The sequence below is a fragment of the Podarcis vaucheri genome (genome assembly GCF_965113315.1).
Source record: "Podarcis vaucheri genome assembly, chromosome: 11".
NCBI lineage: Eukaryota > Metazoa > Chordata > Lepidosauria > Squamata > Lacertidae > Podarcis > Podarcis vaucheri.
Window position 1 is genome coordinate 62,690,848 of NC_138749.1, and position 14,515 is coordinate 62,705,362.

At 42.9% G+C, this 14,515-nt stretch overlaps 1 protein-coding gene across 1 annotated transcript; it reads left to right on the forward strand.

The window, feature by feature from the left end:
• The first annotated feature begins 6,628 nt into the window (after positions 1-6,628).
• Positions 6,629-14,133, forward strand: RFK (riboflavin kinase). The gene is made up of 4 exons (XM_082191707.1): positions 6,629-6,831; positions 8,823-8,974; positions 9,781-9,883; positions 11,502-14,133. The coding sequence occupies exons 1-4, from the start codon at positions 6,750-6,752 to the stop codon at positions 11,633-11,635; spliced, it is 471 nt and encodes a 156-aa protein (XP_082047833.1). The 5' UTR covers positions 6,629-6,749; the 3' UTR covers positions 11,636-14,133.
• The last annotated feature ends 382 nt before the right edge of the window (positions 14,134-14,515 follow it).

Sequence of the window (14,515 nt, forward strand, 5' to 3'; positions counted from 1 at the left end):
GAGCTTCGCCGATCTAAGCATAAGACGTAGGGTTGCACGCAGCAGCTCGAGAATGGAGACTGTAACTCAATAAAGACTTTTATTTAACCATCGCTGGCTAGCGTGATCCTCTGTGAGCTAGGATCTGGAAGTAACCCTGACACTATGGGTAGCTGCCTTATACTGAGTCAGACCTTTGGTCCATCTAGCTTTGCATTATCAACACTGATTGGCATCAGGTCTCCAGGATTTCAGACTGGGGTCTATCCCAGCCTTACCAAGAGAGGTCAGGGGTCTTATGCATGCACAACAAAGGCTCTACTACTGAGTTATGATCCTTTCCTTGTTGCCCAGCCAAAGCAAAAACAGCAACTTCCTCTTCAGAGTTATTCTCCTGTAAAATTAGTTACTGTTCAGCAACCTGCACTTGGAATTGATCTTCTGGATCCCACTGCTAGTTTCAAATTCAAGACCTCACTTCCGGGGAGGCGCCTCCGGCAATGGCTGAATTCCTCTGACCGGGAGGAATTTGCTCTGTGGGAACTTGGGTCTGGCCGCCACGGCGAAGGCGGAGACCCGTTAAAATCACAGGCGGGAGAAGCCTGTGAGCATGGGATTCGGCGGGCACCTTTTGCGCCTCCCCCACTCACGGGGAACCCCGGTTTTTGGGGCTCCGGAGCGACGTGGGGTGAGTGGCGCGGTGCATCGAATCGTCTGCTTTTTCCACGGAGCGAAGCTGCATAGCTGTTGCCGGAGAGCGCTGACCTTTTCCTGTGGACAATTGGATTTTAAAAGTGGTTACCCGTGAGTAGAGTTTAAGCGGAAGAATTGGATTTCTAAATGTTCAATTTGGCATCATAACGGGGAGGTCCGCCTCCCCCTTTTGTAAATAGACTGAGGCAATGAAGTTGCAAGCTGGAGTCCTGGAAAGTCTTTTGTAAAAGATTACATTTCCATCGGTAAAGAACAAAACCCCCCTTTGGAGGCAGGAGAAGAGGGGGGGAAGTTGAGGACTGAGTATGCCTGCAGGAGAGAGCGAAGAGATTTAAAACACCGCCGCTCTGACCCTGGAAACGGGCTGCTAGCAGGACTGACGTATTGTGGAATGTTCATTGACAGCGTTTAGAACGTTCGTTGACAGCTAGTTAAACAAGAGAAATACATTGTTTCTACTGTTTCCGGCTGTTTCAAAAAGGAGTAAAAGTAACTGAAAATTGAAACTAACTTGAAATTAACTTTGGATTGCTTAAATGAGGATACTATTGACTACTGCAAATAGAAACTGTTTCACCCTAGTGGAAGCTTTTGAAACCGGTTGCTTTACAAGAGTTGGGTTAGGGAAATTTCCAGCTGCAAGTTAAAAACCGTGAGACTCTGGGACTGACCTTGAATCTTTTAAGTGTTATGGTTAATGGAAGAGGAAAAACAGACCAGTCAACTGCTGACAAAACACTAAGGCCTGGGAGGACTTGGCAATAATCCAGGAGAGGTCCACCACCAGGCCCCCCTGCTCTTTTTGTTGCAGCCTTTGTACCAGTATATGTAAAACCAAGAGAAATGTTGACAGAAGAGGTCCTAGTGGCTGCGTTATTTAAGATAAATGACTCATTGGATCAGCTTCACAGGAAAATGGACACGATAAATGCGAAAGTGGATGTTCCAATCACTAAAATTAACTTAAATATAGAAAGTATAAATAATACCAATATAGAAATCACCCAGAAATTGACACAGGAACTGATTTCGGTATGGCAAACTGCGGAGGAGGCCAGGGAAAAAGTTGTTGTTGCTGAATGTAAAGAAACACAACTGAAGAGAAAGAGAAAGAGAGCCCCAGCCCTACAGAAGCAACTTGATGAATATAAGTTGACGCTTGCGATGACTGAACTTAAAGAAAAACAGACGAATTTGAGGATTAGAGTTCACCTTTGGTGGACATGCCCAATGATTAAGACGCTTTGGGAGATGATTCATAATGAAATGAAAAAGGTATTTAAATATACCTTCTTGAAGAAACCAGAGGCCTTTCCCTTGGGCATGGTTGGCCAATTGGTGTTAAAGAAGGACAGAACTCTTTTCACGTATGTTACAATAGCAGCAAGAATACTCATTGTGAAGAACTGGAAGACACAAGATTTATCTATCCAGGAAGAATGGCAGATGAAGTTGATGGACTATATGGAATTGGCGGAAACGACTGGCAGAAATCTGAGACCAGGGAGAAGAGTCGGTGGAAGAAGACTGGAAAAAGTTTAAGACTATTTATAGAAATATTGTTAAAATAATGTTAGAAAAATGTTGGAATGAAGTTATACGGCTTCAGTAGAAATGCTATAAGGAATTAGGTATAAACAGATTAATAGAGTATTAAAGGGAAATATAAGATTAGAATATGTTAAGATAATTATAGAAGAGAAAACAGAGGAAGATGGAAAGGAATTGCTGAAACAATTAATAGAAGTGGAATACAAAAAGGGAGGTGTGAGGAGGTCGTGGAAATAAGGGAATGAAAGTTAAGATATCAAAATTGTTTGGTGTTTTAAATGTTTTGCGTCTTGTTTTGTTAATCTTATGTTTTTTCTTTTCTTTTCTTTTTTGCTTTTTCTTTTTTGTTTTTCTGTTTGTGTTTAAATGGTTGGAAAATCAATAAAAAAATTTTTTTAATATCAAATTCAAGACCTCAAAAATGTACTCCCTCTATATTTTCATAAAGTGCCTGCACAATGTCAGGTTCACGCTCCAACACCCACACAGGCGTTGAACTGTAAGACACACTTTTTCCCCTGTGTGTGGTCACGTAAGAAGGAAGCCCCACCTAGGGCAGCATCCTGTTCTCACAGTGGCCCCTCAGATGCCTGTGGGAAACCTGCAAGCAGGCAATGACAAATCAAGGACATTTGAAAAAGTGGGGAGAGCATTTTTTTTTTTGTCTTAGGGAAATCTTCTGTTAGTTTAGAATGTTTAATTGATTTAGAGTCTTATTTACAGAACAACTGTTAAGGGTGTGTTTATGAGGAAGTGAAGTGGCAGTCCAATTGCCACCTTAACAGTAGGCTGTATCAGGTCCTGGAATCAGTTAAGCAGGTGAATAATTGCATTTAAAGCAATATTTTAAATTCCATTTACGTATATGGCAGAACCATGTGAATCATTGATTCAGTAGAACATTTTGCTTAACAAATATGCTAATGGAAAAATAAATGGTTCACAGGTAGCTTTTTTCTTTTAAAACATAGCTTTTCCCAGCACCACAATGATCATGGAGCAATTAAAGTGTGTCCTACAGTCCAATCCTATGTCTGCTCTGAATTAAGTCTTTTTTACTACAGTAGGGCTTACTCCCAGGTGAGTATAGGATTATAGCTTTAATGAATGGGAATTAAATGGGCGTATGCACATTCTTCAATGGGGGGGGGGGCAGGGCAAGGGACATGCAACTCTAGGTGCACATTAATATACAGCAGAGGCCAAAAAATAAGCGGAGAGCTACAGATTCTTGTTGTGACATTCATACTTTTTAATTGTGTAGTCAGCTATCACAGCTGGATGTTGTGCTTTGTCTCAGATGGAGAACCCAAAACAGAGTTTGAACAAGATACCAGCAGATTCCAGATATCCAAGGAGCTTATTAGCAGATTAGTCTCCAAGCAGAGATCTTAGATATGAATTACATAGCAGCATTATACAGCAAGCTGCCCTAAAACTACTGACTTCTACTCCTGTCCTGAAGTACCGTTTTTTTTGCACCATAACACTCACTTTTTTCCTCCTAGAAAGTAAGGGGAAATGTCTGTGTGTTATGGAGGAAATGCCTATGGATGGCATGCCTACGGATTTTCCTCCTCTAAAAACTACGTGCGTGTTATGGTCGGGTGCGTGTTATAGAGCGAAAAATACGGTAACTTAAATTGTCCTGAGCAGCTATTCTTGAATCTAAAAGTAGATGATCTGTGCCACCCAGTGGACAGAAGAATATTTAAACAATTAGCCTGAATTTTCTGAACATGACAGAACCTTAAGAAAGGTTAGTCTATTGCAGCAGAAAACAACAGGAATTTGCATTGTCTGTTGTGGAGTTTTAGAATTAAAGTCATTATGTTGACATAACACTGGTTTTGCCTTCCATGCTGATGCTCCTAACCTATATTTGAACTAGCAAAATTGGGATGAGCATTCCCTCCTCCTTCTCCTGTGCAAATAGTTGCTGACCAGAATTCAGATTCAAAGTACTCACAAACCTGACTGTGGACTGGTTGTTTTTACAATCCCAGCACTGCCCACCAATCTGTACTGGCCACAGTCTTGACAGTCCCACACATCTGCCACCAATCTTTCACAAAGGGTGCACTTACCATGCTTATATTATTACACTAGGGTCTCTGCCACATACACCATATATTAAAAGTATGTACTAGCATTATCCCAGTTAATGTCCCTACTGCCATCATTTTAAGTAAATAATAGCTTTGAATGACTTTTCTTGCTAGATATAGACATGGGATGAACAGACCAGAAAATGAAGATTGGAAAGTGAGATGTATTACAATTTATTAAAGGTTACTATAATATAAAATAATAGGTTTATTTACAGGTTGGATATATAACAATGTTGCTTCACCAATGTTAATGTTACTGTTATTTTAAAGAAGTGACTATATAGTTGCTGTAGATCCTACCTTCAAACATTAGCCAATTAACCTTTTAATCTTCACCCAAGTTAAATCACAGGCTATTTAGAGTTCACGATCTTTGCAGTTTAACAGCCAACTGCAGGTATATTGCCTGCAGTTCTTCCATAGTATTGCTACTGGGGTCTTCCTCTCACCCTTGCAGATCTTCTTAGCTTCTATCTTTAATGGTTTCAGCTGTGAAGCATTGGCTCCTTCCTCTATATCAACTGCCTAGCCCTGGGGGCCCCAGTCTGGCACCTGTGGGGACCACAGCACCCTCAGGTACCCTGTTTGGAGCCTGCCAAAGTCCATACTCCTCCCTGCTTTTATTATTGAGTTTTTGAGCTTGTTGATTCTGCTGTTGTATTTTTTGCAGGGGGGAGGTTGTTGCCTACTTTTTTGTCAGTTTTTTCCCCTTTTGGTTGGGTGAGGGTGTTTGTTGGTCATCCCCACCCCACCACCAAATCTCAAAGCTTCAATATCTCTGTGTTCAGCAGGTGCTGCTTTGACCTTCACTGTGAAAGGAAACCAGCACCTGTGAAAGTATCAGTGCTCTGTACCAATTAAAGGTAAAGCTGAAATCAGAGTTTGGAAGCATGACTTGACACTTATTTATGAGTAATAAAGACCACAGCCAAGGAAAATCCCTGGTGCTACCTGTTTTGCTTCCAGCAGTGTGCCAAGACTTTTTAATGCAAGAGCACATACTGGATCATGTGACACCTATGGCAGCCAGCCAACAAAAACAACATTGTCTGCATGCCTTGCCCATGAAGGTGACCCTGCACACTTGACAAAACAAGCATCTCCGCTGTGTGGACAGGAAACCGGAGCACATGCCAAACACAGCATGTGGCTGAGGCGTGTAGCTGTGAGGCAGAGTAGGCAAGAGGGCAATCACTCTCTTTATAGAGAAGCACGGTATCTTAAGACAGTAGAAATGCTCAAAGCGTTCTCAGGGCCAGCCCACCCAGGAGGCAAAGGGAGGTGACCACCTCAGGCAGCAGGATTCACAGGGGCAACAGATCCCAATGTAGATCTTGGTCTTTAGGTAGATCTTCACTCACTCCTTCCCTGGTGGAGATAGAATTTTGTTCTCCTCAGGGGCCAAGGTGTCTTGGTTTGGCCAAGCCTTATTGCCATAATCAGAAACTCTGCAAAAAGGAATCACAGAATTGTAGACTTGGAAGGGACCCCAAGGGTCCTCTAGCCCACCCCCGCAGTGTTCTTCCTGTGCCGGCTTCCTGCACCATCTTCCCTGATGGAGAGTTCTCATGGGTGAAGTCAGGGAAGAAGTAAGAAAAATAAAAATACTTAACGGAATTTGTAGAAAGGTTTTGACAGATTTCCCCGAGCCCTTGGGGGTCAAAGGCAAGTCATTTAAAAGAAGTGTTGTTGGGACATTTCACTCCGAATCTGCTAGAGGGTCAGACAGAGGATGGTGCCAGGAGGGCGTCCTGCCCGCCCCCCCAAACCCTGGCCGGGCCCTTGAGGCTTCTGGAAGTCTTGCCCCCCTTTTCGTGACGCTGCCTCGCTGTTCATTTCGAGGGCCTTCGGCTTTTTAGGGGCGGGCAAAGGCAGCTCCAGGGCTCCTTCCAAGCAGAAGAATAAAGCGTTTAGTACATGAGCATTTGCTGTGGCGGAAGGGGGTTGACACGCGTCCGCGAACGCAGACGAGGCGAGCCCCGCTAGCGCGCAAGGCAGCTTCTCCTCCCAGGATTCCTCGCGCGCCGCTCGCGGAGGGGCTTCTGGACGCTGGCCGGCCACGCGCAGGCGCAGAGGCGCGTCTTCCGCCGTCGCTCCTCCTCCCTCCCCACAGAACCGGATCGGGGAGAGCGGTGGCTCCGCCCACCGGGGGGCGGGCTCGAGGCGCGGTTGGCGGCCAGAGCTGGAACTTTCCAGCGGCGTTTCGCCCCCCCCCCGCCTCCTGTGACGCGGCGCGAGGCCCCGCCTCTTCCGCACCGGCACAGCAGACCAAGTTGGCCGGCCGCCGCGCGCACCTGCCCGCCCGCCTGCCCGGTCGCCTCGTCCCGCTCTCGTCTCCTCGCCCGCCTGCTGCTGGCGCCTCGGGGCCGGACGGGCCTCTTCTCTCGGCTGGCCATGAAGAGCCTGCCGTACTTCTGCCGCGGGGAGGTGGTGCGCGGCTTCGGCCGGGGCTCCAAGGAGCTGGGCATCCCCACAGGTGAGCGCGGCGGCGGCGGCGGCGGAGGGGCCTTTCCCGGAGGGAGGGAGGCGGGAGAGAGCCGGGCCGGGCCTCCCTCCCTCCCTCCGGGTGGCGGGTTTCGGTTTCGTTCCGCCCACCAGACGCTGCTTCTGCCGCGGCTTCAGAGCCCTTTGACCGCCCAGGGTCCTCGCCTGCCCAGTGTCCGGGACTTGGAGCCAAACGGGGAAATATCCGCGACCTGTTTAACTGGGATGTTGTAAGGAGAGAGAATCCGATACCGAAACCGGCTCCTTGGGCAGGAATGGGGGGCCGTGTTCCCGACGGCGGCATAACGAAGAAGAGGCAGCAGGGAGCCAAGGAGATAAATAAATAGAACAAAATCACCCTCTGCTGGTGGATCAATAGCTTTGGAAAAATCTGATTTAGAGGGAAAATGGGATATAAATGTAGCTGTTGCTTTCAGTATATACCGTAATTTGATCTAAAACCGAATTTAGCATTAATGTTCAACTGATGCAATTGTGGGAAGTTAATATTTATCATCCAAACAGGAGGGACTTTTATATTACGGAGAAATAGTGTTTTGTCGACCAAATGCCAACTGCATTTTGCATGATTTTGGGCACCATCCTACCCTTACCTGTAAGCCAGATGAGTGACCTCTGGAAACAGAACAGGGGCTGCTCCACTGGAGATGGAAGCCCCCTTGGGAAGTCAACTGGGCCTCCCGCAGCCAGTGGCTTAGCCAGGGTTGGCCGCGCTGCCAAAACTATGTCCCTCTCAATTCCCTCCACCTGTGACACAGTGTGTAGATGCTGGCCCAGCCCTGTTTGGAAAAGCAGCACAAAGCTGGAGTCCAAGCCACTGCATTCCTGTGGGGCACCCTCCTGCTGGAGGGAGGTGGTGGGCAGATGCCAGCCCCTTGTTGCTTTTGTGGGCGGTGCACTGCAGACCCCACATGTCTTGTGGGGCCAGCATGTGCCAGTTGCGTCCTTCTCGGCCACCCTGTGGTGTCTGGTGCATTCTGCAAGCCCAACCCTGGGCTGTGGTGCTTTGGGGGGGGTGATGCACTGGGCTCTGGGGTGCCTGGACCCCAAGGTAAGTGCCACCTAGGGTGCCCTGCCCCCCTAGCTATGCTACTGCCCACAGCAAGTATTGCTGGCTAGTAGAGTAGGGGGAAATGGGGTGTGCTGAGAATAGCATGGAAATGCCACATCCTTTGTCCCTTCATTTCCCAGATACATCTCACCAATCCTAGACTTGGCATAGCTAATTCACTCTCATTGCAGACAGTAAATGAGAGGATAAATTAAAAGCTGCCTCAACCTCCACCCTGTCCACGGTGAAAAGTCAGGGCGGCAGATGTGGCAGTTGCTATTCCAGTGCATCTCTCCCTTCCATCAGTGTAAAAGTAGGATTGGTGTACGTTATTCCTACCCACCTCATTTTACTCTCACCGGTAGGCTAGGCTGAGCACTAGCGAGTGTCTTGTGGCCACTCACTGAACTAAAGTTCTCCTAGTTTGCACCAACTCTGCACCAAGTTGACTGTCAGGTCTTAACCTACAGTCTTGAAATTTTTGTGGAGGATTGTGGCCCTTGTCTTAAAATAAGTTAGCTTGCTTAGTGGTTTTGCAGACATACAGAGAAAATTTTTGCATCTCTAAAGAAATAGAAGTACTAGAGGATTTTGGATTATTGTTTTGTGCAGTATAACAGTATAGCCGTTGTGTGTGTGTTTTCTAGCAACCAATTACTATACACAATTGTTTCGCAAACCATGACTTGATAAAGAATTGATTTAAATGCCATCTTTCTTGGTGACTTAAAACACTGGCTAAAACTAGGACAATCAGAGCCCAACCTTGATCTGGATTCTAATCATGTACCATCTAAATAGGAATACCAAGTTAACTGAACTGACCTGGGGCATCGTCCTTTTCCTATCGTTTATGAAACGTTTTAATGTAATTGTTTGTTTAATGTAATTGTTTCATTTATATTTTTCAGCTAACTTTTCTGAGGAAGTGGTTGATAGCTTTCCATCTGATATATCTACTGGCATATACTATGGCTGGGCTTCTGTTGGAAATGGAGATGTGCATAAAATGGTTGCGAGCATAGGCTGGAATCCATATTATAAGAATGTTAAAAAATCAGTGGTAAGAACATTATATTTTATCTAGCTTATGAGAAAACCAATGTACTTTCAGTTGGAACAGTTTCTGAGAATATTCCTTGATAATGTCAGAGCTGATCTGAAAGCATTAAGGTCTGCATGCTGCTATGCTTACAATTAAGGAGTTTTTAATAATAATAATAATAATAATTAATAATAGCAGCATGGGGGGAGTCCCTTTCTGCTTTATAGGAAATAGATTTCCTATTTCTGATCCTTGATGACAGATCAAATACTGATATTTAACACTTTAAACTGAAATTGGGATACATGTATTGGCTGTGACAGAATGCTTCTTATCCTGAGATCAATGGTAGTTACTTTTAAATTCTCCAAGAGCCGAGGTGTATGCCTGCACTTACACATTCTGTTATGTGCTTCATCAGAACTAGTTTGGCTGGAAGCTGTGTTAGCTCATGAGGAAGTGCTCACTGAACTGAAGGAGATACACAGTTGCTATTTCAAACTGATTTCACGTGAAAGGCTAATATATTAGAAGGGTAGGTAGAAATAAAATGGTATGGGAAAGTTAGTAGCAGTAAACTGTTGTGTGAAAGTGCAACAGGAACATATTCAAAGGACTAGCAACCTTAAAGGGTTTCTGCCTCTATTGCACTTTATTGTTACATGCGTAGCACCTAGAAAGGGGTTTTTGTTTGTTTTGAAAGTGTAAACTGCAGTATAGTGTGAAAACTGTACTCTGCCTTCTATAGTATGTAATATCTGGCCATTAGGATTGCTAAATTCACAATCAAGCCTATATATTAAATTACGAAACTGTTGTTCTAGGAAACACACATCATTCACACCTTCGCAGGAGACTTCTATGGAGAAATACTTAGCATAATTATTGTTGGATACATAAGACCAGAAAAAAACTTCAGTTCTTTAGGTAAGTCCTAAGTACCTTTTGTAACCACTGTCAGTGTAGCTATAGCAGTATTTATTCATTCATTATTTATTTACTTTAATTATTTACTGTACTTATATACCAACTTTCTGCTGAGGGACCCAAGGTGGGGGCACAGTCCAACTAGGGCAGCCCCAATGTTGTCTTTGCCTGCCGCCCTTGTTTTCTTTTTCCTTCTCAATACATCCTCTCCTGGTAATGACACCTGTAACAAGCTAGATATCCCTTTGTCAAGCTGCCCAGACATTAACTATTATTATTTAGTAGCTTCTTTTTTTAATGAGGTGGAAAAACTGTATTTTGGAGTTTCCTATATCAAGATACATGTGTCCCCCCTTTTTTCCAGCTAACTAGACATTTCCAGGATGCAGTTGTGTATTGTTTGCATGTCCTCCCTGTGTACTGCCAATGCGTTTTATAACACAGGGTTATATAAAGGCAACCGTCTTAATAGGAAATGTATTTACTCTCAATATGGTGTACATTTCTTGGAGGATAGGTGGGAACAGAATGTAAACTTACATTTACAGTAACAACCCGGTAGATCTCAATTTGGCACAAAACAGAGAAATGTAATACCAAATCATGCCTTTCTCTTTTGCAAACTACAGATTGTGCAAACCATACTTTAAAACATTGAGTCAGTTGTAGTTTGCAAACCCCAGTTTGGGTTTTTTTCTTTATATTTTGTCTGAATTTAGTCAAACTTAGGAGATGTACTAAGGTTCTTGGATGGTCGTCATCAAGGCAAAGACCAGATCTGTATAGCTTAGCAAGGTGGCTGCATCATGTGCCTTGAGACACTGGCTCGTCCAATATGGATGTAATGGCAGCTGGTTTGCTGTGCAAGAGGAACACTGTGACAAGTCTGAGGCTTGTCCATGTACAGTCATACCTCTCATTATGTTTGCTTCAGGTTGAATCTTTTCAGGTTGTGTCCCGCGGCGAGCCGGAAGTAACGGAACGGGTTACTTCCGGGTTTGGCCGCATGCACAGATGCTCAGAATGACGTCACACGCAGACACGGCGAATTGTGATGTGCAGACGCGGGTTGCGTTCTGCTCATGATGCAAACGGGGCTCCAGAACGGATCCCGTTTGCATCCAGAGGTACCACTGTAATGCCAAACTGGTTTGCTTGCTGTGTCTGGACCAATATTGAGTCTGTCCCTTATCTGTTATAAAGTACAGTGGTGCCTCGCAAGACGAAAAACCCGCTAGACGAAAGGGTTTTCCGTTTTTCGATGCGCTTCGCAAGACAAATTTCCCTATGGGCTTGCTTCACAAAACGAAAAAGTCTTGCGAGTCTTGCGATTTTTTTCGCTCCCCCCCCTTTTCTAAGCCACTAATAGCCTTTTAGCAGCTAAGCCTTTAATAGCCGCTAAACCGCTAATAGCGCTAATCCGCTAAGCCGCTAATAGGGTTGCTTCGAAAGACGAAAAAACCGCTAGACGAAGAGACTTGAGGGACGGATTAATTTCGTCTTGCGAGGCACCACTGTACCTTTGATACTTTTGAAGAAGGCTTTTAAGAATGTTTTCTGAATCTTTTATTCAGAATTAGTCTGTGAAATGGTATCAACTTCTTTTCATTTTATACAGATGCATTAATAGCAGCTATTCAAGATGACATTGAAGAAGCTAAGAAAAAACTAGACTTGCCAGAACACCAGAAATTAAAAGAAGACAACTTCTTCCACACTACTACTGTTACCAACATAGTTAATGGTCATTGAGTGATGCCACTCCTTAATTTTCACTGTATATTGCACTAATTTTAGTGGCTGTCCTTTAGAGAGAAAAAAATCTGTAACCAGTATTCCTTCTGCTTGTATTGGTATTGAATTAAAATAGTTAGGCAAAAGTAACTTTTATTCGTCTACATATTACAATGGCAAGTTAGGAAAAAGGTTTCACCATACCCAGGGCAATGTGTACACACTGTTACTATTACTAGGTCATCCAAGGCTCAGAAACAGTTTTCTTAATGTTGACTGGTAATTTGTAAATGTTTCTAATGATGGTTAGTTAATCTTTAAATGAGCACCCTTTTCTGATTTTAAAGGCCAGAGCAATCATGCCAGACGCTCTTGTTGTGAGGGAAATACAATGGGACAGTAGACTTCTCTTTTGGATACTTGGTTTTTATTTGGTACATAATTAAAAATGGGTGGCATCCAGAGGAAAACTAGTCACATTTCAGGATTTATGTTGTGCCATTGATTTTAATGAGATTTCAAAACAGCATTTTTATATACTTATAATAGAGTTTGTCTGCTCTACTTGATTCTCAAATAGGGTGCAAAGACCCTGGTTTCCAGAGAAGCATTTGAAACCAGATAAATCAGAAACTTGTAAATAGCAAATATTCTTTTCTTTATTGTAGAATGATTAAAAACACATTTCAGTCTTTGTCTCACCATATCTATGCACAACATAACTTTTACAAAGTGGATTCTAAAATAAATGGAGATTTCAGTGATGAATTTAGCTTACTTAGAAGATGTATGGGGCTTGCATTGCTGCTATATAAATTTAGCAGTTGCCTCTTGGTGAAATGTCTGTGCATAAGCACTCATTAGCTACATTGCCTGGTTGTGGATTAAATATGGTATAGCTTTGATTTATGACTTGCATAATATATGACTTGCCTACAACGTTAGTGATATACATAGGGTGGAAAGCAAGAGGGATTGGCCTAAGCAACTTTCAGCTTTTGTAGAAACCTAATTGATATCAGAATTGTGTCTAATTCTGATTCTATGTTAAACCTTTTAGAAGTACGCATAGTATACTTCTAAATTTTTGAAGCCTTTTATGTTAAACATGACCAAAGTCCTACAATGAAATGTTAGACTGCTTAGAAAAAATGTGTTGGAATGTAAACTTTTGGGCATTTGTGCAGTCCCAGAAAGAGCCTAATTTTAAGAATAATGTGATATAATTGTAGGGAGCTAAATACACAGCAGTTTTCACATGGTTAAAACATTGTGGGCAGTGAAATTGCAGTGGGAAGTCCTGCTATGAATCTGTGTTGAAGACCTACAAATGAGTATGCAAACTGAATGCGCATTTAAAGATCATACTTTTTCCAGAGTTCACATGCACACAGGTTGGAAATAAATGCAGGGCTTGTCATTGTGATCTTGTTTGCCTCCTATGTGTTTATTGTATCTTTTTTGTGGGAAAAGTGCTTGTATATTTCAGAATTTCCCCATTGTGTTGATTTGCAAAGAAACCTCTAGTCTCCCTTTGTCATTGTTGAAATGTTCCTATATCCATATCTGAATGATGTAGTTAAGTTTAAATATTCTGGTTTTATTCAACTAACTTTTACACATAGTACACCCATTGAAATGAATGGCTATAACTAACTTGGGTCCATTAAGTTGCAGTCCATCTATCCTGAGTAAAAGTTAGTTGAATACTAAGTTAGTTTTTAGTAACATGTCCACTATTCTCTCCCCCCGCCCATGTCCAAACAATTAGGCTTTCCTCATTTTTAATATCTTAGATATTTATGATTTGGGTTTCCACTGACTTGCAAGTTCTCTGTGTGCCAGGTAATGTGTATGTTCTAGCATGCAGTTAGCAGGCCGGTAGCAGCATGTTTCTGCTTCTTCCAGCTTCAGGGTTGAGCAGCACAAAATTAGGTGGACTTAGAGCCAGAAAAAGCGCTTCTTCCTACTACAAAGTTCTGTAGTGCCACATGGAAAAGCCCCCTCTCTGGCTCAGGAGAGGGAAAGGAGATGCCATGCCAAGCTGAGCTATTGCTTCTGGAAAATAGGTTTGTGGAAGCTTACCCCACAATAATTTAAATGTTAGCAGTTGGAAGTAAGCATACTGTCTGACGAAGGTGATAACATAAGCTTAACGGTCTGAGGTCTTGATAATGTTGCTACCTATGATTGTTTACCATTTGTGTTGTCTTTAGAAATGAGTGCCTTCTGGAAGGGTTCATGAATCTTGAGCATTTGAATTTGAATGAAGAGAATGTAGTCACAGAGTACTTTAATTTTGTGAAAAACTGCACTATAAAGTATGAACAAGAAAAATGTTCATTGTTCAGTCCAGATAAAAATACATGAGTGTATGAAATCATTTATTGAATTCTATCTTTTTATATACCTGTATTTAAGATGATTCATTTTAAATTTACCACTGTAATTTTATTAAGGGTTTTATTTTTCTACTCATTTCAACAAATAAAAGTATGGAAAATGTGTATATGTAACTATTCAGTTTGTCATACTTGATGTACAAAGAATACAGAATAACATGCCTAGTTTGTCCACATCTGGCACTTCACATGCATTACATTGGGGTAGCAGTTTGCACTAACTGCCGTATTTTTCCATGTATAAGACCATGTTTTTTGCTAAATATTTTTGGTCAAAAATTGGGGGTTGTCTTATACACAGTTGGTGAATGCACAGGGGTTCAGGCTCTGGGCAGTCTTGGCTCTGGCTCTGGCCCGATTTTGGGTTCAAAAAACCAGGTTGTCTTATACATGGGGGTGTCTCATACACGGAAAATATGGTATTGTTTATTGTGAATATTTTATGCTATTATGTGTGAAATGTGTACTGCTCCTGATCTGCTTTAATTGAGCAATG

What these genes read in the sequence shown, in the direction of transcription:
- RFK (XM_082191707.1), top strand. Translation starts at nt 6,750, where the DNA reads ATGAAGAGCCTGCCGTACTTCTGCCGCGGGGAGGTGGTGCGCGGCTTC. An exon ending in GGAGCTGGGCATCCCCACAG is followed by an intron (nt 6,832 to 8,822) that starts GTGAGCGCGGCG and finishes TATATTTTTCAG; the next exon opens with CTAACTTTTCTGAGGAAGTG. An exon ending in AGAATGTTAAAAAATCAGTG is followed by an intron (nt 8,975 to 9,780) that starts GTAAGAACATTA and finishes CTGTTGTTCTAG; the next exon opens with GAAACACACATCATTCACAC.